Raw genomic sequence first — 27,034 nt, 5'->3', positions numbered from 1 at the left:
TGCACTGCACTCTGTAGTTGTGACACTTTATTCTGTTATTGTTTTACCTTGTACTACGTCAATGCACTGTCATCATGAATTGATCTGTATGAACGGTATGCAAGACAAGTTTTTCACTGTACCTCGGTACATGTGACAATAATAAACCAATTCCAATAAAAATTGACCTTGAAATAACCACTTATGTTGAAGTATAGCTTGTCTAGACAAGATGATGGAAGTAATACATTTGTGGTTATTAACATTCAATTGAAACATATTTTTGGCTCTAGTCTGATGTCTTATATGCAAGGTCAATTGAGAAAATAATTTCTGAAGTTTATGTACCTGAATTAAGTTCCCATTAATAAAATTGAAGTATGTTAGCCACTTCCTTCAGAAGGGAACTAAATATTGAAGGAGACAACTTGTCTGAAAATAAATCACTTAGTTTGTAACTACGTAGATTTACTGCCAGAGGGAAGTATTATGCAAAGAATGTGTTGATGTCACATGTCACAAGGAGGGCCGTACAGTTGTCCATGCTCAGATACAAATGTATACTGATGGAATAAAAAGTTTCCAGTTTCTACAGGCTAAAGGAATGTTAATAGCTGCACAATCACAGAATAAGGCACTTTAAGTCTGCAGGCTATTTGTGTGCTCACCTTACCCCTTTATTTACATAGAACACTACAGCACAGTACAGGCCCTTTGGCCCACAATGTTGTGCTGACATTTTATTCTGCTCCAAGATCTATCTAACCCTTCCCTCCCACATAGCCCCCTATTTTTCTATCATTCATGTGTCCATCTAAGAGTATCTTAAATGTCCCCAATGTATGTGCCCCCACCACCTCTGCCGGCAGTGCGTTCCACACACCCACCACTCTGTGCAAAATACTTACCCCTGACATCCCCCTTGTACCTCCCTCCAATCACCTTAAAATTATGTCCCCTCATGTTAGTCATTGTTACCCTGGGAAAAAGTCTGACTGTCCACTTGATCTATGCCTCTTTAGGGGCCTGATTAGACAATCCCAGCATATTTACTTTTCCACATACATGTTGCTAGCATGTGTACAGGGGATACATTTCTCTACTTTATTGTATGGCAGAAAAGCTAGTTTGAAATGTTACTGAAGAAGGGGTTTGCAGACATGGGCATCAAATTGTTTGAGTGTTGATTTGTCAGCAGATTAAATTGGGGTGGCTAATTAAGAATTTGAAACCATCTGGAGTTTACTTTGAGTTATTTATTCCGTAAAAGGAGTTGGAAGTCAGTACTCTAGCAGCACCCTGTATCATAACTGCGTCCAAGGCTCTTTCGTCCTGCTCCTACCAGGCAGTAGTAGCAGACTCCAGCCTCATCTCCCAGTCTGCAATCTACTACTTTATAAAGATGACAGAAGTTCTTTGCCTAAGGAGAGGCAGTCATCTTCTTGGGTACAGGCAAACATTAAGTGCTTCTTCATGATGCAGGCAATGATTAACTCCACACGTGTTACATAAACAATTTCACATCATTGACTTAATCTGTACCAGAACCATAAGATGTTCCACACTTAAACATACAAGTACTGTAATTACACACAGGAAGTGCCAAAGGTCAATGCAGGCCACTTATGGAGTTAGTATTTGTTTATTATTGTCGCTTGTACTGAGGTACAGTTAACATAGAACACTACAGCACAGTACAGGCACTTTGGCCCACAATATTGTGCCGACATTTTATCCTGCTCTAAGATCTATCTAGCCCTTCCCTCCCACATAACCCCCTATTTTTCTATCATTCATGTGTCTATCTAAGAGTCTCTTAAATGTCCCGAATGTATCTGCCCCCACAACCTCTGCAGGCAGTGCGTTCCACGCACCCACCATTGTGCAAAAAAACTTAACCTTGACATCCCCCTTATACCTTCCTCCAATCACATTAAAATTCCCCTTGTGTTAGCCATTGTCACCCTGGGAAAAAGTCTGACTGTACACTCGATCTATGCCTCTTATCTTGTACACCTCTATCAGGTCACCTTTCATCCTCCTCTCCAAAGAGAAAAGCCCTAGCACACTCAACCTATCCTTGTAAGACATGCTCTCCAATCCAGGCAGCATTCTGGTAAATCTCCTCTGCACCCTCCCTGAAGCTTCCACATCCTTCGTCTAATGAGGCGACCAGAGCTGAACACAATACTCCAAGTGTGGTCTGACCAGCGTTCTATAGAGTTGCAACATCACCTCGTGGCTCTTGAACTCAATACCCCGACCAATGAAGGCCAGCATTCCATATGCCTTCTTAACAACCCTATTGTCCTGCACGGCAACCTTGATGAATCTATGGATGTGGACTCCAATATCCCTCTGTTCCTCCACACTGCTAAGAGTCCTGCCACTAACCTTGTATTCTGCCTTCAAATTTGATCTCCCAAAGTGTATCGCTTCACACTTATCCAGGTTGAACTCCATCTGCCACTTCTCAGCCCAGCTCTGCATCCTATCAATATGCTGTTGTAATCTACAGCAGCCTTCTACATTACTCACAACACCACCAACCTTTGTTTCATCAGCAAACTTACTAACCCACCCTTCCACATCCTCATCCAAGTCATTTATACATATATATATAAAAAAAAATCACAAAGAGCAGGCTCTCAGAACAGATCCACTGGTCACTCCTGAAACAGATCCACTCCCAGAACACCACTGGTCACCGACCTCCAGGCAGAATACCCTCCATCTATCACCACTGTCTTCTGTGGGCGAGCCAATTCCGAATCCACACAGCCAAGTTTCCCTGGATCCCATGCCTCCTCACTTTCTGAGTAAGCCTTCCATGAAGAACCTTACTAAAATCTATATACACCACATCCATTGCTCTACCTTCATCAATGTGCTTTGTCACATCCTCAAAGAATTCAATCAGGCTCGCGAGGCACAACCTGCCCCTCACAAAGCTACGCTGACTCTCCCTAATCAGCCTATACTTCTCCAAATGCCCATAAATCCTGTCTCTAAGAATCTTCTCCAGTAATTTGTCCACTGCTGAAGAAAGACTCACCAGTCTGTAATTCTCAGGGTTATCCATACTCCCTTTCTTAAACTAAGGAACAACATTTGCCACCCTCCAACCATCTGCCACTACTGCTGTGGCCAGTGAGGATGCAAAGATAGTCACCAAAGGCACAGCAATCTCTTCCCTCGCTTTCCGTAATAACCTTGGATATATCCCATCCGGCCCTGGTGTCCTGATGTTTTTCAATAATTCCCGCACATCCTCTTTCCTCACATCGACATGCCGTAGCGTATCAGTCTGTCGTACGCCATCCTCACAAATGTCAAGGTCTCTCTCTGGTGAATACTGAAGCAATGTATTCATTAAGGACCTGCCCTACCTCTTCCGACTCCAGGCACATGCTTCTTCTTATCCCTGATCGGTCCCACTCTCACTCTAGTCATCCTCTTATTCTTCACGTACGTGTAGAACACCTTGGTTTTCCTTGGTCCTACTCACCAAGGACTCCTCATGCCCCCTTCTAGCTCTCCTAAGTGCATTCTTAAGCTCCCTCCTGGCTACCTTGTAACTCTCCAGAATCCTGTCTGATCCATGCATTCTAAACCTCAGGTAAGCTTTTTTCTTCCTCTTGACAAGATATTTTACATGTTGTGTCAACCACTGTTCCTTCATTCTACCATCCTTACCCTGCCTCAATGGGACAAACCTATCCAGAACCCCATGCAAGTACTCCTTAAACAACCTCCACATTTCCACTGTGCACTTTGCCAAGAACATTTGTTCCCAATTTACACTCTCAAGTTCCTGCCTGACAGCATCATAATTCCCCCTCCCCCAGTTAAATACTTTCCCATATTGTCTGCTTCTATCCCTCTCCAAGGCTATGGTAAAGGTCAAGGAGTTATGGTCACTATCTCCAAAATGCTCTCCCACGGAGAGCTGAAACCTGATCAGGCTCATTGCCTGGTACCAGGTGCAGTACTGCCTCTCCACATACTGTGTCAGGAATCCTTCCTGTACACACCAAACAAACTCTGCCCCATCTAATCCTCTTTACACCAAGGAGGTGCCAGTCAATATTAGGGAAGTTGAAATCACCCATGACAACAACCCTGTTATTTTTGCACCTTTCCAAAATCTGCTTCCCGATCTGCTCCTCTGCATCTCTGCTGCTATTGGAGGGTCTGTAGAATACTCCCAATGGAGTGATCGCTCCCTTCCTGTTTCTGACTTCCACCCACACTGACCCAGTGGACGATTCCTCCAGGACATCCTCCCTTTCTACAGCTGTGACACTGTCCCTGGTCAGCAAAGCCACTCCCCCACTTATTTTACCTCTGCCCTGTCCCTTTTGAAACATCTAAACCCCAGAATATCCAGCAGCCATTCCTGCCCTTGCAATAGCCAAGTCTCTGTAAAGGCCACCACATCAGTTCCATGTACTTACCCATGCTCTAATTTCATCAGTCTTGTTCCTGATACTTCTCACATTAAAGTACACACACTTCAGCCCATCCAACTGACTGCAATTTTGCCCTTTCAACTGCCTATCCTTCCTCAGTCTTTCTACACTCTGCATCTATTTGTACACTCAACGAACCAAGCTCTGACCTATCACTCTGGTTCCCATCCCCCTGCCATACTAGTTTAAACCCTCCCCAACAGTTCTAGCAAACCTGCCTGCAAGAATATTTGTCCCCCTCCAGTTCAGGTGTAACCAGTCCCTTTTGTACAGGTTGTACCTTCCCCAGAAGAGATCCCAATGATCAATAAATCTGAAACCCTGTCCCCTGCACCAATTTCTCAGCCAAGCATTCATCTGCCAAATCATCCTATTCTTACCCTCACTGGCACATGGCACAGGCAGCAATCCAGAGATTACGACCCTTGAGGTCCTACTTTTCAGCTTCCAACCTAGCTCCCTATATTCTCTCTTCAGGACCTCACCTCTTTTTCTACCTATGTTATTGGTACCAATATGTACCACAACCTCTGGCTGTTCACCCTCCCCCTTCAGAATGCTGTGGGCCTGATCCAAGATGGCCCTGACCCTGGCATCCAGGAGGCAACATACCATCCAGGAGTCTCTTTCACATCCACAGAATCTCCTGTCTGCCCCCCTTACTATGGAATCCCCTATCACTACCGCTCTCCTCTTCTGCCCCTTCCCTTCTGCACTACATGACCTGGCTCAGTGCTAGAGACCTTGTTACTGCAGCTTTTACCTGGTAGGTCATTCCCCTCCAACAGAATCCAAAGCTGTATATCCGTTATTGAGGGAACAGCCACAGGGATACCCTGCACTACCTGCTTTTTCTCTGTCCTTCTCCTGACAGTCACCCAACTACCTACCTCCTGCAGCTTCAGAGTGACTGCCTCCCTGTAGCTCTTGTTTATCTACTCCTTGGTCTCCCGTAGGAGCCGAAGGTCATCCAGCTGCAGCTCCAGTTCACTAACACGGTCTGTAAGGAGCTGCAGCTGGATGCACCTCGTGCAGATGTAGTTATCTGGGAGACTGGAGGTCTCCCAGAACTCCCACATCTCACAAGCGGAACACATCACTGACCCTGGAGCCATTCTCACTACTCTGCACTACAGGGAACACCAAATCAAAGAAGGAAACTTATCAGAGACTTACCTTCACCTCTTCTCACCGAAGCCTCTTGAACCAAAGCCTCAGCTCCCCACTCCAACAATAGCCACTCCCCTTACACTTGCCTTATCTTTATTTGCTGCTGTTGATAAGCCAATCAACAGGTAACAATTTGCAAATGTGCCTCGTTTAGACTCTTGCAAGGTGAAACTCTCAAGCTCAGGCACAGAGACTCACCTCTTTTCAAAGGTCCCGCTCCAAATCTCGCAGCAACTCCCGACTCCGCGAGGTGAAACTTGTCTTGCATACCGTTAGTACAGATCAATTCATTACACAGTGCATATACATTGAGTTAGTAGGGAGTGCATCATACTGAGCCAGTCAGCTGTGTCTACTAAATGTATCTTGGACAAGTGAGGTGAGGGCCATGCCTTGAACCCCTGGCTTCTGACTCTAGTCAGTGTCCTAAGAACAAGAGCCCTTGCAATAACAAACATAGAGCTACCCAAAAAGTAATGCAGACTACCAATGGGAACTAGGAACGAAGATACGGATGCCTTGACTAGTCTCAAGAGCACAGCACAAGAACACAGGAATATAGGAAAATGAGGAGGCTGCCAGGTCCCTCAATCCTGCCTCTCCATTCAAGATGACCATGACTAATTTAGGCTGGCCTCAACTCCCCTTCTGTGCCACTTGTCCCCAGATCCACTGGAAGCGGACTGCAACACCTGCAAGAGACAATGTGTCACTTATTTTTTGCTGTATGCTCCACAATCTAGTGGTCACAGGCCTTACCCGGGATGCCAGGAGGCATCGGAGCAAGGTGAGGAGGAAGAGAAGTGGAAAAAAGGGACGAAGTTGATCAAGGAGCAAACTGTTCTCTTCTGAACATGCCATAAACACTCAGAGAATGAGGCAGTCCTCATCAAATGCATCAAGACCTGGACAATATTTAGACTTGGCCTGGTGCTACTGCGGGGCAGTGTGCAGATGAGAAAAAGAATGGGGTGGAGACAAAGATAAATCTCAGTGGGGACAAACGAGAAGCAGAGGTAACGATGTGGACACAGGAAGAGAAGCCATTATTGGGGAGTCTCTAGCTCTGACTGGATAAAATAGAAATGGAACCGGGTGAGTGTGATCCCACCCAAATGGATGTGGGGAGGATTGGTGAATGGTAGTGTGGTCAACTGTTCCAAAGGCAGCGGTTAAGAATGAAAAAGAATGGTTTAACTTGTTCAAAATTGTACATGAGTAGAATCATTTCAGTAACGGTGATGGAAACCTAAGTGATGGAGAAGTTTTGGACAATAAACATCAGGGGTAATAGCAACAAATTTGAAGGAAAAATAGACAACAGCTGCGGGAAGAGAACTATTAAGAATGCTGGCTAACCTGGTGGGATGGGAAGCACAGAAACTTGGCTGGGAATTGGATTGAGCAAGCAACTGGTTAGATGGTAATTACCTGGATGGGATTGGCACTGCTTTTTCTTGAAACGTCACTTGCTGGCAGTTTTCTACATCATCAGGTCCATGCCAGTGCTGTGAATGCTTGGCGTGAGGCACAGCTGAGTACAAATTATGGGTACAAATCCAATCCAAGTAATTACTGCCGTCTGTCTCTTCTCAATCAGAAGTAAAGCAATGGAAGGCACATTCGAAAGGCATGGAACGCTATGTTGGCGTCGGAAGCATGGCGACACTTGCAGGCTGGCCCCAGAACACTCCACGCAAAAGATGCATTTCACAGTGCGTTTTGATATACTTGTGACTAATAAAGATATCTTATCTTAGTTGTTAATAGTACTATCAAGTGACACTTACTCACCAATAATCCATTCATTGATGCTCAGTACGGGGGTGAGCAAGTCTGCTCGAATCTAAAAGCATGGTTACATAAGTGATGGCAGGTTCCTGAGTTTGATCACTGATGTACCTCCTCTGAACCTAAATGTCTGTGCATTTGGTTGAGCAGCGTGTGACTTGATCCTTGGACAAAGTATCCAGTATTTGGCAATATTTAAATTAAATTTTCATGAAAAATGAGGAATGATATCCATACACATTCTCTGCATGTCTTCCCAGTAATGGATAGTATTCAACTTCACGGCATTGGGAGTACAGCAGTCCCAGTGTTTAATTCCACTTATCCAGTTCTGGAGTGTCAGAGTTAAACTTGCAGGTGTTTTTCCTTATGTGTTTGATCATGGAATTAACTATTTTGTCAAGGTGTATTTTATTTTGAAATGTATTCACTTTTTGTCCTGTAATACCTGTCAAAATCATTCTACCTCTTTTAGTATTTATTTTCTTACTCCATTTGTAGTGTATTGCCCTTGCTTTTGTTTAGGTTACATTGCCTGAAAACTGAATCAGATGGTGAGCTGATTGCCTCTTGATCTATTTGTTAAAGGTAGGAGAGGGAATTATTTGAAGTATTAGCTGCATGAAAACAGGGCGAGATTATACTATTCTTACAGTCACAGATAAATTGGTTCAATGAATGCATTAATAACAATAACAATATGGTGATCCATTGAGAATTGCTTATCTGAAATATGTTTTCAATACCTTTAGGTCCTGGCAAGACTATGTGAGTTGAGCAAATGTCAGAGGCAGTGCGGTGGACTGACAGACTGTACAATTGTAGAAGTATGAGCAAGAACGAAAACTTCTTCACCCACTCAACCTCCATTCTTCGAGTTGTTTTCAACCTGCAAAAGAAATCAAGTGCAGTAGGTGTTGAACTGACTTTGGATATAGTTCAAATGGGCGACATCCAACCAACAGCTCCATCTATATATTTTTAAAAATTTATTTCTATTAAATTCAGTGTGAATTAAATCCAAGAGAGACATGAACAACTGATGTGTTGTTACACATTTTACACTCTTGCACAGAATCTTTTTATTCCTGCAATACCCTTAAAAGGTATTTATTCATACAAGACTAGTGACCTGGCACACCAAGCAAGTGTGTTTTCCTGTCAGAGATCGAAGATCATAGAAGATATGTTGGAAACAAGAGAACTCTAGTTTAGCATAATGTTGTATCCACAACTATGATTGAAGATTAGACAATCCAAAGATATTGGAATGAATAATTACATACTTAACATTGTATTAATGATAGATCTATTGCATGTAAAATTGTTACTCACGTTGCTTGTAATAGGAGGATTATGTAGGGAAATAGAGGTGTCGTTATGCAACTGTGTGGTCCATTTACAAGCAATGTACATATTGCATGTCAAAATAGTGGAATATTTTTATCTAATATATTCTGAAAATGATTGGATGCAGGATTTTATAGAATATTATGCAATAGAGTATCTGAAGATTTCTCGGTTTGTGTGTCAGTTTCTTTCCAGATCAAAAGAGGTGCAAAGTTTTATAAGTGAGAATTTCATGGATGTGTTTTTGGGGAATTTGCCTTGATTGGAAGGAGATATGAATCTTTAGAGTTGGATAACAGAAGAAGCTGTCGGGCTGCAGAGGAATTAATGATAGTTAATAGTAAAAGGCTGTTGGCCAGCGGGTAGTGAAGGTTGAGAGACAGGCAATATTGGCAGATTTTCTCACGGAATTGGTGGTGACGGTAACGACATGTGTAATGGTTGGTATGAGGAAGGAAAGAGTTTTTGGGCCACAATAGAAAAGACAATGGTGACAAGAAAGGTAAGTGACCTTATCAAAGGGACCAAGTGTCTACGGCTTTTTAATCACTTAAACATGTGATTTGGATTTGATTACACCAAGGGCTCCACTCTTTTGCCATCTGCCAGACAGGCACACATGAATGGAGAAATAATGATATAATTATAAATAATTACATGACAGAATTCCTGAATAAATCTAGAAATACTAGGTGAATGGAACACTTGAACTTTCCCAGCATCCAACGACAATAAGTGCAACAAAATCTACACTGTAGTCCTTTTTTAGAGTATCTATGGTCAGTCCATTATCAGCAATAGTTGGTGTCCCTACCCCCATCCCACCTCACCCTTACCCGAATATTCTGCAGCAGTCACTCGATCTGCACTGAGACTAACACAGGTGCCCATCCATATTATGTCAACTCTGACCTCAGGAGTTGATGATGTAAAATACCAAGTGTAGAAATAAAGATAAATCAGATATTAATAAATCTTAATTTTCAAATTATTTTATTTTGGGTTCAAACAGGCATTAAGGAGTTCTGTGAGTTCAACCGTGCTCCCCCCCCCAAAAAAAATAGTGAAAAGTTTAAAACCTTTACTCTTACACTCTTAAAATATTTGAAGTATCTCTTCTGCTCTCATGCATGGCAAACATAAAGGAGGCTAATTGGCTTCTCTTGTCAATGCCATTGAGAGGGGGACTGTTTAGGTCACTTTCATTTCCCAGCCCTTGGTCCACAACATTGCAGTTTCTGGTTCATCAAGTTCTCCAGGTATCCAGGTACCACAGTAATGTGGTCAGGGTTTTGGCCTTCATAAACGTTCAGACCATGAGTTGCAAACTCACACTATTCTTTCGATAAAAACAGTTCCTCAACTCCCTCTAATTCTTCCATCTTAAATCTATGTTACCCATGCCAATGGAAATAAGAACTCCTTATTCACTTTATTGGTGCCTTTCATAATTTTGTGCACCTTAATTAAACCTTTTCTTTATTCCATCGAAAACAATTCAAACTCTTGTTGGTTTTTCCTCAAAGCTGTAATTCTTCAGTCATGGTAGATCTTCTCTGCAGATAGGACTATACTATCCTTTGGTAACAAAGTGAACTGAACCAGTTGTGGTCAAACTAGTGTTTGATATGGTTCCAGTATTGTCTACCTGTTCATATATTTCATGCCTCTGCCAGTAAAGGCAAGTGTCCCAAGTGAAAAACACGATGATGCTGGAGGAACTCAGCAGGCCAGGCAGCATCCGTGGAGAAAAGCAGGCGGTCAACGTTTCAGGTCAGGACCCTTCTTCAGGACTGAAGATAGGAAAAGGGGAAGCCCAATATATAGGGGGGAGAAACAGAGCAGTGATAGGTGGACAGAAGAGGGGAGGCGGGGTGGGCACAAGGTGGTGATAGGTAGATGCAGTTAAGAGATAGTGATAGGCAGGTGTGGGGGAGGAGGGGAGAGCAGATCCACCAGGGGATTGGGTCAAAAGTAAGGAGAGAGAGGGGATAAAAAAGGAGGCTAGGAAAGGGAAGAAGAGAAGAAGCGTGGTGGGGGGGGGGGAGGTGTGGGGAAGGGGTGGTGGGGATTACCTAAAGTAGAAGAATTCAATGTTCATGCCATTAGGCTAAATCTAGATGATTTTCATCTAGATTCCAGCATCTGCAGTTCTTTGTTTCTCAAGTATCCCAAATACCTTCTTACCCACCTTACCTACCTATCCTGCTACTTTCACTGACTTCTGAACATGACCCCCGAGAACTTGCTTTTCTTCTACACTTCCTGTTATCCTATCATGCCTTGCCTTGTTTACCCTCCCTAAAGGCACACTATCTCACACTTCTCTGGGTTGAATTTCATTTGCCCTCTATTCACCAAAATTCCCATTGACTCTTACCCTCTGCTTTCTCCACCCAAGACAATTTTTGATCCAACTTGCATCTTCACTTCGATCCCAAGAACTCTTATTTCACTGAACAGCCTACCACCTGGGACTTTTTCAAACAACTTGCTAAAATCTACATCGAGTGCATTAAGATTGCTACTTTGAGCCTCCTTGTGACTTCCTCAGTAAAATGTAATCAAATTAATTAGAACAATATTCCATGAACTAATCTACGTTCATTGTCCTTGAATTAATCTTATCTCCCTAAATGCTGATTTATATTGGCCTTTGGAATTTTTTCCAATAATTTGGTCACTACCGAGATTAGGTTGGCCTGATTTTGCCTGATTTATCCCTCTCTCCTTTTTTTAAACAATAATATTACTTTAGCTGTCACCAGTCCACCATTGTATTTCTTTTTAATGAGGTCATAGTACATTGTATTTCACTCAGCTTTGACAGCATCCAGTGATTTGTTTCCTATTCAGAAAGTAGAACTTATGGTGCGGAGGATTAGTTCACATTTCCACTCTCCCATAATCTGGGGAATTTGTTCAAGCTCCATTTGTACTGAACACATGTGGAATATTGCACAGGCAGGGCATTCATTTTCTGCGTGAAAGTTATTAAAGATGTACATTGCTGCACCTGAGATATACAATAGAATATACATATTGTATATCATTTAGGGGGGGCGAGGGTTGGTCTGAATACCATGATGAGTTTGTTCTTCAGGGCCAGAATTTTAATTTTAATATATTAATTGGATAAAATTTCAGTTAATGTGAAACTAACTGTGTTAGTCTCAGTCTAACCCTTAATCTGTTCAGGTTCTTACCAAAAAATTGTCAGAGATTGGAAAAATATCTGCATATTTTTTGCTATGAATTCACTCTGTTGTCACAAACCAGCAACAAAAGAAACACACTGAGCATGATTCAGTGTTAAAAACTATTTTATTAATCACTACTTATGATAATACGTAAAATAAAAGTAAAAATGTTAGTATGTTAGAATTCAAAAATGTTAAACCTCGAACGTTAACCCCAAAACTAAACTCGTCGTGTGTGTGTGTGACAAAGTCCAAAACTCCCAGTTCCTGAATGGTTCTTAAAGTTCAGTTCCGCAAGCCATAAGGTGAAACATGAGCAAGGGCTTCTTCAACAACCACCGTTGTCTGAAGATAAGATGTAGATGTAGAAAAACATAGAGAGAGTACATACGAAATCCAAATGTTCCATGATGGAACCCAAACGACACTTCAGTGTTTACTCGGTAGTGACTTCCTCACCCCGAAAAGCATCCGAACCGTGGTCGTCCACACCCAAATACCTGTTTCCTTCTACAGGTCAGCAACAAAGTGAACTCCACCGGATTACTTCCAACTTCCATACATGGATTTCAGTGGCAAACACAGTTATTGTTTCTCATCCATCGATAGAGAAAACAAGCAGGCTGGTGTCTCTCTCCCTTCTCTCTCTCTCTCTTCTTCTGACTTCTTCAACAACGTCATTACGTCCTTTATCTTCTATTGACGTAAGCACGCCCCACACACACATACACACACACTCTCTATCTTAAAGGGACTTTCACTGAGTCCGTAACACCTCCCACCTAAAAAAAATTTTTCCCAAGAAAAATTTAACCGCGCATACAGTTAGTAATTTTAATAATTATCATGCTACACAACTACAGACTATCAGATTAATACAGATACATGTTTCCCATTTAACATCGGGAAAGACAATCAGCAATCACATTATCTTTGCCTTTAATGTGAGTTATCATGAGATCAAACTCTTGCAAAATTAAACTCCAGTTTAACAGCCTTCTGTTGTTTTTGACTCGGCTCAGAAACACCAATGGGTTATGATCTGTATACACAGTCAATGGTTTCTGAGCGGTGCAAACATATACACTGAAATGTTGCAAGGCTAAAACAAGCGACAGTAATTCTTTCTCTATGGTGGAATAATTCTTTTGATGCTCATTAAATTTCTTTGAAAAGTAAGCTACAGGATGGTCAATATCATCAAGGTCACCCTTCTGCAACAACACAGCTCCTGCAGCTTCATCACTGGCATCTACTGCTAATGAAAATGGCTTTTCAAAGTCAGGTGTTCTGAGCACAGGATGGTAGCATAAAATGGCTTTCAACTTCTCAAATGCTTCTTGACAAGAATCTGTCCAAACAAACTTTACTCCCTTCTTCTGAAGATTAGTTAGGGGAAGAGCAATATCAGCAAAATTTTTACAAAATTTTCGATAATATCCAACCATTCCCAAAAATCTTCTAACAGTCCTCGTACCTGTGGGAATAGGGAACTCAGATATTGCTTGAACTTTTGCCTGAACAGGAGCTTGCTTGCCTTGACCTACAACATAACCAAGATACGTCACAGTGGCATGGCCAAATTCACTTTTAGCCAAGTTAACTGTAAGGTTAGCCTTGGAAAGTCTTTCAAACAACCTTTCTAACGCAGAGATGTGATCTTCCCAAGTATCATTCCCAGTCACTAAGTCGTCAATGTAGGCATCTGTATGTTTTAACCCATGAATCACTGAATTAATCATTCTTTGAAATGTTGCCGGAGCATTTTTCATTCCAAATGGCAAAACATTATTCATACAATCCAGAAGGGGTTACAAAGGCTGAAATCTCCCTTCCTCTATCTGTTAATGGAACACACCAGTACCCTTTTAATAGGTCAATCTTTGTAAGAAATTTTGCCTTTCCCACTCTGTCTATGCAATCATCCACCCTAGGAATAGGGTAAGCATCTGACTTTGTTACAGCATTCACTTTCCTGTAATCTGTGCAAAATCTAACAGTTCCATCAGGTTTAGGTACAATAACACAGGGCGAACTCCAATTTGAAGTAGAATGTCTAATAATATCATTTTCCAACATGTACTTTATTTCCTGATCAACAAGTTTACTTTTTTCCACATTCATTCGATATGGGTGTTGTTTGATTGGTTTTGCATCCCCAACATCAACATCATGGGTAATTATCGATGTTCTGTTTGGAACATCTGGGAACAGATTTTTAAATTTTAAAATTAATTCTCTCATCTGTTGTTTTTGTGAAACTTGTAAATGGTCCAACTTCGTTTCAAGGTTCTCCATGATATTTTGGTTTTTCAGTTTCGATGGAACAATATTTGGTCTAAATTGGCCTTCCTCAACATCAACATCAGGCATTCTAGAAACAACCTTTACACCATCCACCAAGGCCACAACTGAATCCCTCTCATAATAAGGTTTTAGCATGTTTACATGACAGAGTTGTGTTTTCTTGCGTCTATCTGGTGTTTTGATTATATATGTTAGATCAGTCACTCGAGATTCAATAACATAGGGTCCAGAAAAACGAGCTTGCAAGGGATTATTTTGGCTAGGGAAAAATACCAACACCTTTTGCCCCACTGCGAATGTCCTAGGCCGAGCACGTCTATCAAAATATGTCTTCATTCTTATCTGGCTTGTTTTCAAATTCTCTCTCGCTAGCTGGCAGACTCTCTCCAACCGAGTTTTAAATTTTTGGACATAGTCCAACAGACTCAAGTGAACTTCCTCATTAACCCATTGCTCTCTTAACAACTCCAAAGGTCCTCTCACCCTATGTCCAAACACAAGCTCAAACGGACTAAATCCGATTGACTCCTGGATCGATTCTCTAACGGCAAACAAAAGTAAATGGATACCTTCGTCCCAATCCTTGGTGTTTTCAAAGCAATAAGTCTTCAGCATATTTTTGAGAGTAGAATGAAATCTCTCCAGAGCTCCTTGAGATTCTGGGTGATATGCAGATGATACAATCTGCTTTGCTTCCAGCTCATAGACTATTTGTTGAAAAATTTTTGACATAAAATTACTACCTTGATCAGATTGGATTTCTTTTGGCAAACCAAACAAGGTAAAAAATTTTACAAGAGCCTTTGACACCGTCTTGGCCTTAATATTTCTAAGGGGTATTGCCTCTGGAAATCTAGAAGTGGCACACATGATGGTTAACAAATACTGATTTCCAGTTTTAGACTTTGGTAAGGGGCCAACACAGTCCACAATCACCTTTGAAAAGGGTTCACCAAAAGCAGGAATTGGTTTCAAAGGAGCCACAGGGGTTTTTTGATTTGGTTTACCTACCATCTGACATGTGTGGCAGGTTCGACAAAACATCACCACATCTTTTCTCAAACCAGGCCAATAGAATTGTTTCAAGATCTTCCCTACAGTTTTATTCACACCAAAATGACCACCCAAAGGCATACTATGGGCCAGGTTTAAAATCTCATCCCTATAAACTTTTGGAACAACAACCTGATGAATAACTTCCCATTCCTCAGTAACAGGAACATGAGGAGATCTCCATTTCCTCATTAACACTCCATTTTTGACATAGTATCCAGTTGGCACCTTTTCAATCTCCTCACATGAGAGTGCTTTTTCTTTCAATTCTGTCAATTCAGGGTCCTTTGTCTGTTCCACCATAAAATCCTTCCTCGACAAAGACAAATCTTTAAATTCAGGCTCACTGTAAGGATGTTGATCCTCCAGTGAAGACAGAAAAGTCTCAGATAAGGCATCATAATTTTCTTCCTGTTTAGGACTGTCACAAGGAACTACATCAGACTGCACCGGACTGTCTGTCTTGGCTAATTCTCTAGCTCTAGCTCGAGTCACCGCACATGATGGGTAAACATCTGGATCATTCTCAGACTCATCAATCCTTGGTTTGGTTGTTAACCGTACCACAGGATCACTTTCTCCATCTGCAAGGTCATTTCCCAATAACAAAGAAACTCCTTCCACTGGCAAACTAGGTCTTATCCCTATCTCGACTGGTCCTTCTACGAACTTTGACTTTAAAATCACCCTGTGTAAAGGGACAGACATGGTCTCACCTGTAACGCCTCGTACTAGATTTACTTCACCAGTGTCACTTTCTTCACCAAAATTTAAAACACTGTCCAGCAAGAGAGATTGACTAGCCCCAGTATCTCTAAGAATTTTCACTGGCACCTGGGGTGACTCATCATTCAGTGAAACAAAACCCTCTGATACATACGAACGGAATTCTTTTCTCACCTCTTCCAACTTTTCCACTTTTCCCTCTTGCAAGGACTGATCTTTAACAGCATCTCCTAAACCTTTTTGATTTTTAATTGCCTGAAAGCAAGCATTGGGCACAGCTTCCTTCCTTTTCTTCAAAAGGGCACAATTAGATATCACATGGCCAGGTTTCTTACAGTAATAACAAGTACGCTCAACAGGTTTCTCCAGCCCTGGCTTCTTTTCATCTTTTCCTTTTTGATTACCTCCCAATTTAATCTCCGGTTTACCTGGATTGTCTTTGTAACTCTTTTGAAAGGTTTTAGGTTGTCCCCATTTGGATTTATGGGTTAAAGCATAATCATCTGCCAACCTAGCAGTTTCTTGTAAAGTTTCCACTGCCTTTTCATTTAAATATGTTGTTAATTCAGCTGGAACACATCTTTTAAAGTCTTCCACCAGTATCAATTCTTTCAATTTATCAAAATCCCCATCTACATTTTTAGCCATGTACCATCATTCAAAACATATTCTCTTTCCATTGGCAAATTCCATATAAGTCTGATCTGCAGATTTCCTCAAGTCTCTGAATTTTTGTCTATAAGCTTCAGGTACCAATTCATAGGCCTTCAATATAGCTTGTTTTACCTTGGTTCAAATCAGCTGCATCCTCAGCAGACAAAGCAGAATAAGCTTTTTGAGCTTTACCTTTAATCACACTCTGTACCATAAGAGCCCATCCTTTCCTTGGCCAGTTTGAACTCACAGCAACCTTTTCAAAATGTTGGAAATACTGATCAACCTGATCTTCTTCAAACGGAGGGACTAATCGAACCTCCCTGCTGGCTGAAAAACCATCATCAGAATCAGATTCCAAACTCCTACGCTTCATTTGTAACTCATGCTGCCTCTGTTTTTCCTTCTCCTCACTATCCAGCTCCATCCTCTTCAATTCCATCTGCTTCATTGCTAGATCAGCCTCTATCTTCATCTGAGTTAGCTTTTGTTCGGCCTCTATCTTTAACTGGGTTTGTTCTCGTTCAGCCTCTATCTTTGCCAGCTGCACCTGTGCCTCAGAAATTGCTATTTCACTGCCAGGAAACTGTTTTAACACTTCCTTCTCAAACACCTTCTTTTCCACATAATGGCCAGCTATCAGTCTCTGAATATCTGCCTTTCTCATAGACTGCTTTACTTCTGTAAGGTTTAGCCTTGTAGCAATCTTTATCAAATCATCCTTTTTCGCCACCTCCAATCCCTTTTGGGTTGGTGACTCCAAAAATGCCTTAATATCCATTGCTGCTGGTTTCCACACACACAAGCCAATTAAAAAAGAATTTATCAGAGCTCCCTCAAAAATCTTTGGATTGAATCTCGAACAAATCTCGTCAATCTGGGGTACAATCCCAGACGACACTCGTTAACCTTGGGAACTATCCCGGACGAGCCCCCAATTTTGTCACAAACCAGCAACAAAAGAAACACACTGAGCATGATTCAGTGTTAAAAACTATTTTATTAATCACTACTTATGATAATACGTAAAATAAAAGTAAAAATGTTAGTATGTTAGAATTCAAAAATGTTAAACCTCGAACGTTAACCCCAAAACTAAACTCGTCGTGTGTGTGTGTGACAAAGTCCAAAACTCCCAGTTCCTGAATGGTTCTTAAAGTTCAGTTCCGCAAGCCATAAGGTGAAACATGAGCAAGGGCTTCTTCAACAACCACCGTTGTCTGAAGATAAGATGTAGATGTAGAAAAACATAGAGAGAGTACATACGAAATCCAAATGTTCCATGATGGAACCCAAACGACACTTCAGTGTTTACTCGGTAGTGACTTCCTCACCCCGAAAAGCATCCGAACCGTGGTCGTCCACACCCAAATACCTGTTTCCTTCTACAGGTCAGCAACAAAGTGAACTCCACCGGATTACTTCCAACTTCCATACATGGATTTCAGTGGCAAACACAGTTATTGTTTCTCATCCATCGATAGAGAAAACAAGCAGGCTGGTGTCTCTCTCCCTTCTCTCTCTCTCTCTTCTTCTGACTTCTTCAACAACGTCATTACGTCCTTTATCTTCTATTGACGTAAGCACGCCCCACACACACATACACACACACTCTCTATCTTAAAGGGACTTTCACTGAGTCCGTAACACTGTACATCTCTGGCATCTTATCCTATTGTCAGTGAGTTAGCATTGGCCAAGCAGAAAATAGCAACTCTCAAAGGTTAATTTTTATTTGGTGTTTTTAATAGCTCTGTCATTTGGTTTATCATTTTCATGTTTGTACCACTTAATTTTTCAGACATTAAATATTTAGATAAGATTAATTGCCTTTTGCAGGCAGATGATTTGTGAAGACTGCATGCAAGTACAGCCTGCATAGTGATAATGCAAAAAAGTGTGTTTCGATGTACGTGTGACTAAGGAATAAATATCTAAAAATATCTAAATATATCTATATATTAAGAGACTCGAAGTATTTAAATTGCATCATTTAACCTAAATATTTTAAAGTCTGTGCTAAAAAAAGCATGAAGTAGAATCGTAAATAATGTCAATAATAATGACAATTATTTTTTTAATGTGCAGACTTCATTGGCAAGGTTGGCATTATCCTCTTATTTAATTTCAAAAATAAACTTTATTCATAATAAAAAATCTATACATAAAGAGGAAAACAGTGCAAAATACAAAAGCTTAACATTCATGATTGTAACATACAGTAGTGTAAAACTTAAAGAGAAAAAAAAACACACAAACATAACACCATTGCCACGAATGTGGCTCCCTGAGGTGATACCCCTTTCATTGTTCAAGGGGCTTCCCCACCGAACTCAGCCCCTCCACGTGTGGTAGTGGAAGGAGCCCAGACTGTGGACCTTCCTCACAGAGCCTTAGCAGCGGCTGCACCGAGCTTCAGTGCGTCCCTCAGCACGTACTCCTGCAGCCTGGAATGTGCCAGTCGGCAGCTTTCCCTTACGGACGTCTCGCTGTGCTGGAAGACCAACGAGTTTTGGGCAGACCAAAGGGCATCCTTCACTGAGTTGATGACCTTCCAGCAGCACTTGATGTCTGTCTCAGTTTGTCCCCCGGGAATAGCCCATAGATCAGCGAGTCACACAGCTGCTGGGGATGAACCTGAACACGGACCCTTGCATCCGTCTCCACTCCCTCTTAGCAAATCCACAGTCTGCAAAAAAGTGGGTGACTGTTTCTTCCCCACTGCAGCCTTCCCAAGGGCAGCGTACATTGGGAGTGATGTGTTGTCTGTAGAAGAAGGCTCTGACCGGGAGGGCACCTCTCACCGCCAGCCAAGCGAGGACTTGGTGCTTGTTGGTCATCATCTGGTGATGAGGCATTCTGCCATATGGTTTGGACCATTTGCTCAGGGACAAACCCAGAGAATCCATAGTGTCCCTGTCCTGCAGAATCTGCAGTACATTCCGCGCTGATGGATTTATGATCAAAGGTGTTTGCTTGGAAGAACTCTTGCACAAAGGAAGGACAGGTAATGTGGCAACGTCCAGCTGACTGGGGCATCGCGCGGTAGGGGAGCCAGGCCTATCTTCCACAACACCGGGGACAGGTAGAACCTCAGCACGTAGTGACACTTGCTGCCACGTACTCAGGGTCCACACACCAACTGATACAGCCACACACAAAGGTGGTCGTCAGCATGAGGGCAACCTTGGGTACACTTTTTCCCCATTCTCAGGGGACTCGTGCAGCAGACTCGCTCCATCTTGTCCCCCAGATAAACTGGAAGACGTCCTGGGTGATTTCCAAGGCAGAGGAGCGAGGAACAGGCCACATCTGCGCCAGGTACAGCAGCCCTGAGAGCACATTGCACCTGATGACCAAGTTCTTCCCAGTTATTGACAGAGAACGCCATTTCCACAGACCCAAGCTTTGTTTGACCTCCCCAATCCTCTCCAGCCAATTCTTGTTACAGGCCTCAGCCCCTCCGAACCAGATCCCCAGCACCTTCAGGTAGTCAGACCTGACGGTGAAGGGGATATTGGATCATTCAGGCCAGTTTCTGAAGAGCATGGCCTCACTCTTCCTGTGATTGACTCTGGCCAACTCGCACTGGTCGCAGATGCTGATCAATCTGCGAACTGACCGTGGATCCAAGCAGAAGACGGCGACATCGTCCACGTACAGGGAGGTTTTGACTTGTGTGCCTCCACTGCCTGGCATCGTCACCCCTCTTGTGCTCTCGTCCTTCCTGATGGATTCGGCAAAGGTTTCAGTGCAGCACACAAGACAGGGGAGAGTGGACAAACCTGCCTGACTCCAGACGATGGGGAAACTATCTGTCTCCCACCCATTGACTTGAACTGCACTACGGATATACGTAGAGCAGTTGGATCCAATTTCTGATTCCCTCCCCAAAACCTATTTTGGAGAGCATGTCTAACATGTACATGTGTGGTGTCTTGTCGAAGGCCTTCACCTGGTCCACGCTGACCAGGCAAGCATCCACCCTTCTGTCCTGCATGTAGGCGATGGTATCGCTGAGCAGCGCAAGGCTGTCAGAGAGTTTCCTGCCAGGTACAGCACAGGTTTGATCTGGATGGATCACCTGTCCCAGAGCAGACGACCTGGTTGGCAATGGCCTTGGTCAGGATCTTATAGTCCACATTCAACAGTGAGATGGGTCTCCAATTCCTGATGTCCTCCCTCTCCCCGTTCTGCTTGTTGATGAGGGTAATGGTGCCCTTCCTCATGGAGTCTGACATGCTGCCAGCCAGAAGTACAGCATTGTACACTTCCAGCAGGTCCGGGCCCATCCAATCCCACAGAGCCGTGTACAACTCTGCCAGTAAGTCATCATATCCGGGAGTTTTATTCGTGCCAAGGGAACGGATGGAGCCAGTCGACTCCCCCAGGGACAGTGTCTGCTCCAGGCTCTGCCACTTGCTGTTGTCTAGCACCTCCACGATGGAGGACAGGGAATTTTGGGAGGCTGTGCTGTCTGTGGTCTTAATGTCATACAGACCGGCACAGAAGGATCTACATATCCTCAGTATGTCTGTCCGTGAGGATGTTACTGAGCCATCCTCTTCCTTAAGGCTGTGGATCACAGAGCTCCCCCTGTGAACCTTTCAGAAGCAGAAGCGTGAACACGTCTCATCCTGTTCCACAAAACAGACCCTGGATCTGAAGATGACCTTCAAGGATTCAGAGGCAAAGAGTGCAGCTTGCTGGCTCTTTACCTCTCGAAGTTCCTCTCTCACATCCACCCCCCCTCGACTGCAGAAGGAGACATTGCTGAGTCTGTCTGGAGTTGGAGCAGTTCCCTCTGACTCTGTCTAGCTTTCTGAACACCTTTGAGGATAAAGAACCTCTTGATGTTCTTCTTGGTTGCCTCCTGCCAGTGAATCGGGGAGTCAAAGAGGGGCTTCATTGTTCTCCAACCTGTGTAATCCCTCTTTAGTTGCTCGATGTTCTCTGGGGTCAGCAACTTGACGTTCAACTTCCAGGTCCCCCTGCCTTCTGGTCCTGCTGTAGGTGACAGGAGGCTCGAAGGAGGCAGTGGTCAGACAACACTGGTGTGACGTTGGTGGATCTGACAGTGACTGCCTTCGATGTGAAGAGCAAGTCTATCCTCGACCATACTGAGCTGTCCGTTCCGGTCCAAGTGTGTTGCGGCTGTGCTCCACCTGCAGGGGTGCTGAAGGCGTCGCACAACTTTGCATCTTGAACTGTTCCCGTCAGGAGTCTGGAGCTGCTGTCCAGTCTCCTGTCAGCACTGCCGGATCGTCCAGCTGCATCAGTGATGCAGATGAAGTCTCCAGCCAGAACCACTGATAGGGACGTTGTTAACAGCGGTGGGAGCTGCTGGAGGACAGCCAGCCGCTCGCTCAGCACGGGCGAGGCGTACACATTAATTAGCCGGAGCAGAGAGTTATGGTACTTTACGTCAGCCACGAGGAGCTGCCCTCCCTCCCACCCCACCCCCCCCACCACCTCTTTGACTTCAGTGATAGAGAAGTTACCTCCCTGCAGCAGAATCCCCAGGCTGGGTGTGCGATTATCATTCCCACCCGACGACACAGACAATCTCTGGGACCACCATCACGACCACCTCCGATAGCTGCGGAGGTGAGGCAGCCCACACTCCTGTAAAAGAGTCACATCTGCCTTGACCTTGGCCAGGTATTGCAAGTGTTCACACATCGCACAGTGCTCTTCACACTGCGCACGTTTAGAGATGCCAATTTTACCTCCATAGTTATTTGAGTTCAGGGATCACAAATACTGTCCGTTGTCAATCAGCCTGAGCCCTCATGCTGACATCCTTGGTGAACTGCCTCACTGTTTTTGGGCTCAAGTACTGGGAATGGTCTCCCCAGGATGTAGCAATGCTGGTGGTGTCACTGAGGGGAGATTAATCTCTGTTCCTGTTCCCCCCTCTGGCTCTGACTGTTCAGTACCCTCCATATTTCAGAGCTGGGCTGCGTCGGACACCATGCTGCTCCCAATCTCTCGGATCTGGGGGCTGACAGCTTCTGTGCTGCTCCTGATCTCCTGGAGCCGGGGGCCAGTGGCCTCTGTACAACTCCTGGTCTGCCGGAGCTGGGGGTGCGCTGGACACTGTGCTGCTCCTGGTGTCCTAGAGCTGGGGGGGGGGGGAGGTGGTGGGGGGTGCTGTGTGCTGCTCCCAGTCTCCCTGGGCTCTGTCTGTGGGCTCCCCTCCTCCATTTTGGTGCTTCCTCTGCCTGGGTCACTGGTTTCTCATATTTACTTCATCCTCTGACGAGGAGAGGTTTCTGGCATCTGTCCGTTGCATTGCCCTTTTCTTCCCAGTACTTTTACTCTCAGCAGCTCATTGTCACTTGGGTGGTGTCTTCTGAGTCTGTTTTCTTCTCACCACCTGCCATTCCCCTCCTTGTACCTCTGCCCCCTCCCTCCCTCCACTGACTCCTTCTCTTGGGGAGGAGCCTGGGGGTTTGTGGCTGGGGTTTGGGAGATCGAGGCAGCTGGCTTTTCCTCAGCCCTGGTCACAGTTTCTGCTGGGGCCTCTGCACTGGTAGGGGTGTGTCAGTGTTACTCCGGGGGGTTGTCAGTGCTAGCTGCCCCTCTTATTGCCTGTGCAGATGCACAGGCACGTTTTGGGCAGGCCTTGTAGAGATGGCCTGCCTCCCCACACAGGTCGCAAATTTTGCTTTCCCTACAGTCCTTGGTCTGGTGGCCTTCCTGCTTGTAGTTCTTGCAGACAACTGCACTGCACTGGGTTGCCACACGTCCAGACTTGCTGCAGTTACGACACAGTCTGGGTTGTTCTCCATATATCATGTACCCATGGTTCCCTCCGATAGCAAACACTGAGGGAGGGTGGACGATGGCTACGTTAGCATCCACCCTTAGTTTGACTTTCACCTGGTGCTTGCTGGTCCAGATCCCAAACAGATTTTTGGTATCCACTCAGCTTCCTGCTGCTCCGAGCCAGGAAGGTGAGGACGTCCACAAGGGGGACATGTGGATTGGACATGAGCACCGTAATCATGCACTCCTTCTGGGTGGGAAAGGTGAAGAGTGGCTGTGCCTTCAGCAATGACAGTGGAGCCTCATTCCCACTCTCCTGAAATACCTGTAGGATCCCACCGGGTACTTGAAGGTAACGTCAAAGTACCTGTTACCTGGGAAGTCCTGGAGGCAGGAGATGTCCTTCACCTCCAACTTGCAGCACTCCATTAGCACCTTCTTGATGAAGAGGTTCTTGGTGAAGGGGGTCCCCTCGCTCCCACCCTGACAGTGTTTCAGATCTCTGGTCCTCCTCCCGAGGCGCTCGTTACCCCAGCCATCCTGATGGAGCTGGTTGGTTATAACGAGTAATTTGCTGGGAAAGGGTGTGAGATTGGTTACCGTTAGGATCCACCCCCACGCCAGTAGGTTAAGTTCTCATCAGGCAGCCGCTTGATCGCGAAGAGTCACCATTGTCTTCTTCAACGCCAATGTTCGAATTCACCCGTGAATCGACCTCTGTGAATACCATCCTGGGAGAACTGCCTTTCTGATCACTGTCTCTCCCCTGCCAGGTAAGTATTGTCCTTCTTTAATTGTACTGAGAGTGTGGTGTTGAATCACCTTGAAAATGAGTGTTGCTTCAGAAGGTAATTAAGAGTCAAAAACATTGTTGTAAGTGTGGTGTCACATGTAGACCAAACCCCAGGGAGGATGACAGATTTCTTTCGCTTAAGGATATAGATCTTTATTCATTAGTCACATGTACATCGAAACACACAGTGAAATGCGTCTTTTTGTGTTACTGGGAATGTGCTGGGGGCAGCCCACAAGTGTCGACATTCTTCCGGCGCCAACATAGCATGCCCACAGCTCCTAACCTGTACGTCTTTGGAATGTGGGAGGGATACGGAGCACCTGGAGATGTTGGGGAATCAGGTGGGTTTTAAAGAAAAGGCAGTAATTTTGAGGTCACCTTTACTGATGCTGGCTTTTCATTCCAAATTTATTCAAATATTACCCAACAGAATTAAATAAAGAATAATTCCACCATATCATCCCAACTGTAACAGAGGAACAGAACGATCTGCTTGCATACTGAAGGAAGCATTGAAGACTCCTTGAAGGAGCTAGACCACTGAACAAATCAATGGCTGGCAGATTTCTTGTTCAGATGCAGAAAAACATCCCATTTAACAACTGGACTGGCACAGTTGTTTATGCAGGGGAGGCTTGCGCAGGGGTAAATTTGATTCAACCAGATATAGACCAATTTGTCCAGCAGCAGAGATGATAGGCAGATGCATGAAGACGTATCACCACACAGAAGCCTAAAAGGTAAAGGCAGGTGACAAGCTTTAGAGTAAGGCTCTCAGGTTCTTCAGACTCATAGAAACAATCTGACTAGCATTGGGAGGTTAGCAGTGATTAAAGCAGCCACGTTCTCCTGTTCCAGATGGCCACTGGGAGGTATAAGAGACACTATGATCTTGGCTCCAGATAACCTGGACTGAAGACCGACTTCAACACGTTTTGGCTGCACCAGATTTAGAAGAAGTAGAGCCAGAAGCTGAACCTGAGATTCATGTTGAGAGTGAGCACACCTGAAAAGATGCTTCACCTGAAGAATATTATTAAAGTAATATTATTGTTTAAAAAAGGAGAGAGGGATAAATCGGGCAACATCAGGCCAACCTAATCTCGGTAGTGATCAAGTTATTGGAAAAAATTCCAAGAGCCGACATGAATAGGAAATAGGATAACTTGGTTAGACACTGGCACTTTAAGAGCAAGAGCCAAAAAGTAATTGTAGATGACTGGAGAAACTAAGGACTACAGATGCTGGAATATCCAGATGAAAAACACGATGATGCTGGAGGAACTCAGCAGACCAGGCAGCATCCGTGGAGAAAAGCAGGCGGTCACTGTTTTGGGTCAGGACCCTTCTTCAGGACTGAAGATAGGAAAAGGGGAAGCCCAATATATAGGAGGGAAAAGCAGAGCAGTGATAGGTGGACAAGATAGGGGAGGCGGGGTGGGTAAAATGTGGTGATAGGTAGATGCAGATGACCATCCTCTGGGTGAAGAACTTTTCATAGATCTCGGGTCTAAGTGGCATACATCATATCCCGAGCCTGTGACCACTGGTTTTGGACTCTCCAACCAATAGGAATGTACTCTCTGTATCTAGTCTGTCTAGAACTGTTAGAATTGTAGAGGTTTCTATGGGATCTCCTCTCATTCTTTTGCTCCAGTGAGTTTATTTTGAATTAAATTGATCTTAATACATGATCAGATGACACCACACATAAAATATTGCTGAGTGCATCAGTAAGGCAGAGTATGACAGTGAAGCTCCAGTATCTGAATATTTTCTTGTTTCTGTTAACAACAACATTGCCCTGATCCAATTTGAATAATGTAGGATCTGACAAGATTCCCCACCAGTAATGAAGGACTTGATCATATTTTGTTGACACATTGGGCTTCTGACATTTTTGTTTAGCCCATGATTATGCTTTTTGTCTGCGTTTGTCATCTCATAGCAGAGGACAATGCATTAATTTAAGTTCTCAGTTAACTAGGATTTTCCCCTTTGAGGCCCAGCAAAACATGCAGCTGTTTCATTTGAAGCAGATGTGACATTACAAGAATAATCCTTGACATGCCTCCTCCCTTCACTTTGATAACCAGTTCAACAAAATCCATAAGTAATTCTACACATGAAGGCAATCAAAGGCAATGAGTAATCCCATGAAAATAATGAAAAATTACCACTTGTCCACAAATATTGTTTTAAAACTGAAAGCTATTATGGCTTTGCCCAGAATTCTGTTAAGTAATCTTTATTAAAATACTCACTTGAGTACTCTGAAAATTAAATTAAAATAAAAACTGAGGAGCATATGAGTCACTGACTATTTATTGCATTCTTTGTTACTCAGAGGTCCCCATAAAATTAGTCAAACTGCATGACAGAGAATAAACAAAACCTAAAGGTTCTGACAAAACAGAAAATTTGCACGTTCTTTAATAAAAATAGACAGCTTACCTCTCGAAGCAACAGAAGAAAATGGAGGAAATTATCTGTGTATTTCAACTGGTACCCCATCCAGATCACTTCGTTCCCAGAGTGTTTACTCATTGTTGACATTTGTTTATCACAGCAGCTTTTAGCATTGAGCCAATGTTTTACATTGCCCACACAGTTTTTCCATTTAAAGGATTGTATTTGGTTATATTAAAGTTTTAAAAAATAACTATCAGGAAAAGTGTGTAGTGCTCATGAAATAAAATACTGTTTAAGGAGAATAAATTCAATAGTCTCCAAAAAAACATACATGGGAATCCGATGAATGATTG

The 27,034-nt window shown here is 43.7% G+C and overlaps 1 protein-coding gene across 1 annotated transcript in view; it reads right to left on the bottom strand.

Moving 5' to 3' along the window:
• colec10 (collectin sub-family member 10 (C-type lectin)) overlaps positions 1-26,803 on the bottom strand; it is an 80,499-nt gene extending 53,696 nt beyond the window's left edge. Inside the window, exons 1-2 of the mRNA XM_052023192.1 lie at positions 26,724-26,803; positions 8,159-8,301 (exon numbers count right to left, since the gene is read on the bottom strand). Of these exons, the coding sequence (XP_051879152.1) occupies positions 8,159-8,282 (124 nt within the window). The 5' untranslated portion in view covers positions 8,283-8,301; positions 26,724-26,803. The remainder of the gene's footprint in view (positions 1-8,158; positions 8,302-26,723) is intronic.
• Positions 26,804-27,034: the final 231 nt, after the last annotated feature.

The sequence above is a fragment of the Pristis pectinata genome, chromosome 9 (assembly GCF_009764475.1).
Source record: "Pristis pectinata isolate sPriPec2 chromosome 9, sPriPec2.1.pri, whole genome shotgun sequence".
NCBI lineage: Eukaryota > Metazoa > Chordata > Chondrichthyes > Rhinopristiformes > Pristidae > Pristis > Pristis pectinata.
This window is presented reverse-complemented; position numbering and strand designations above follow the sequence as displayed.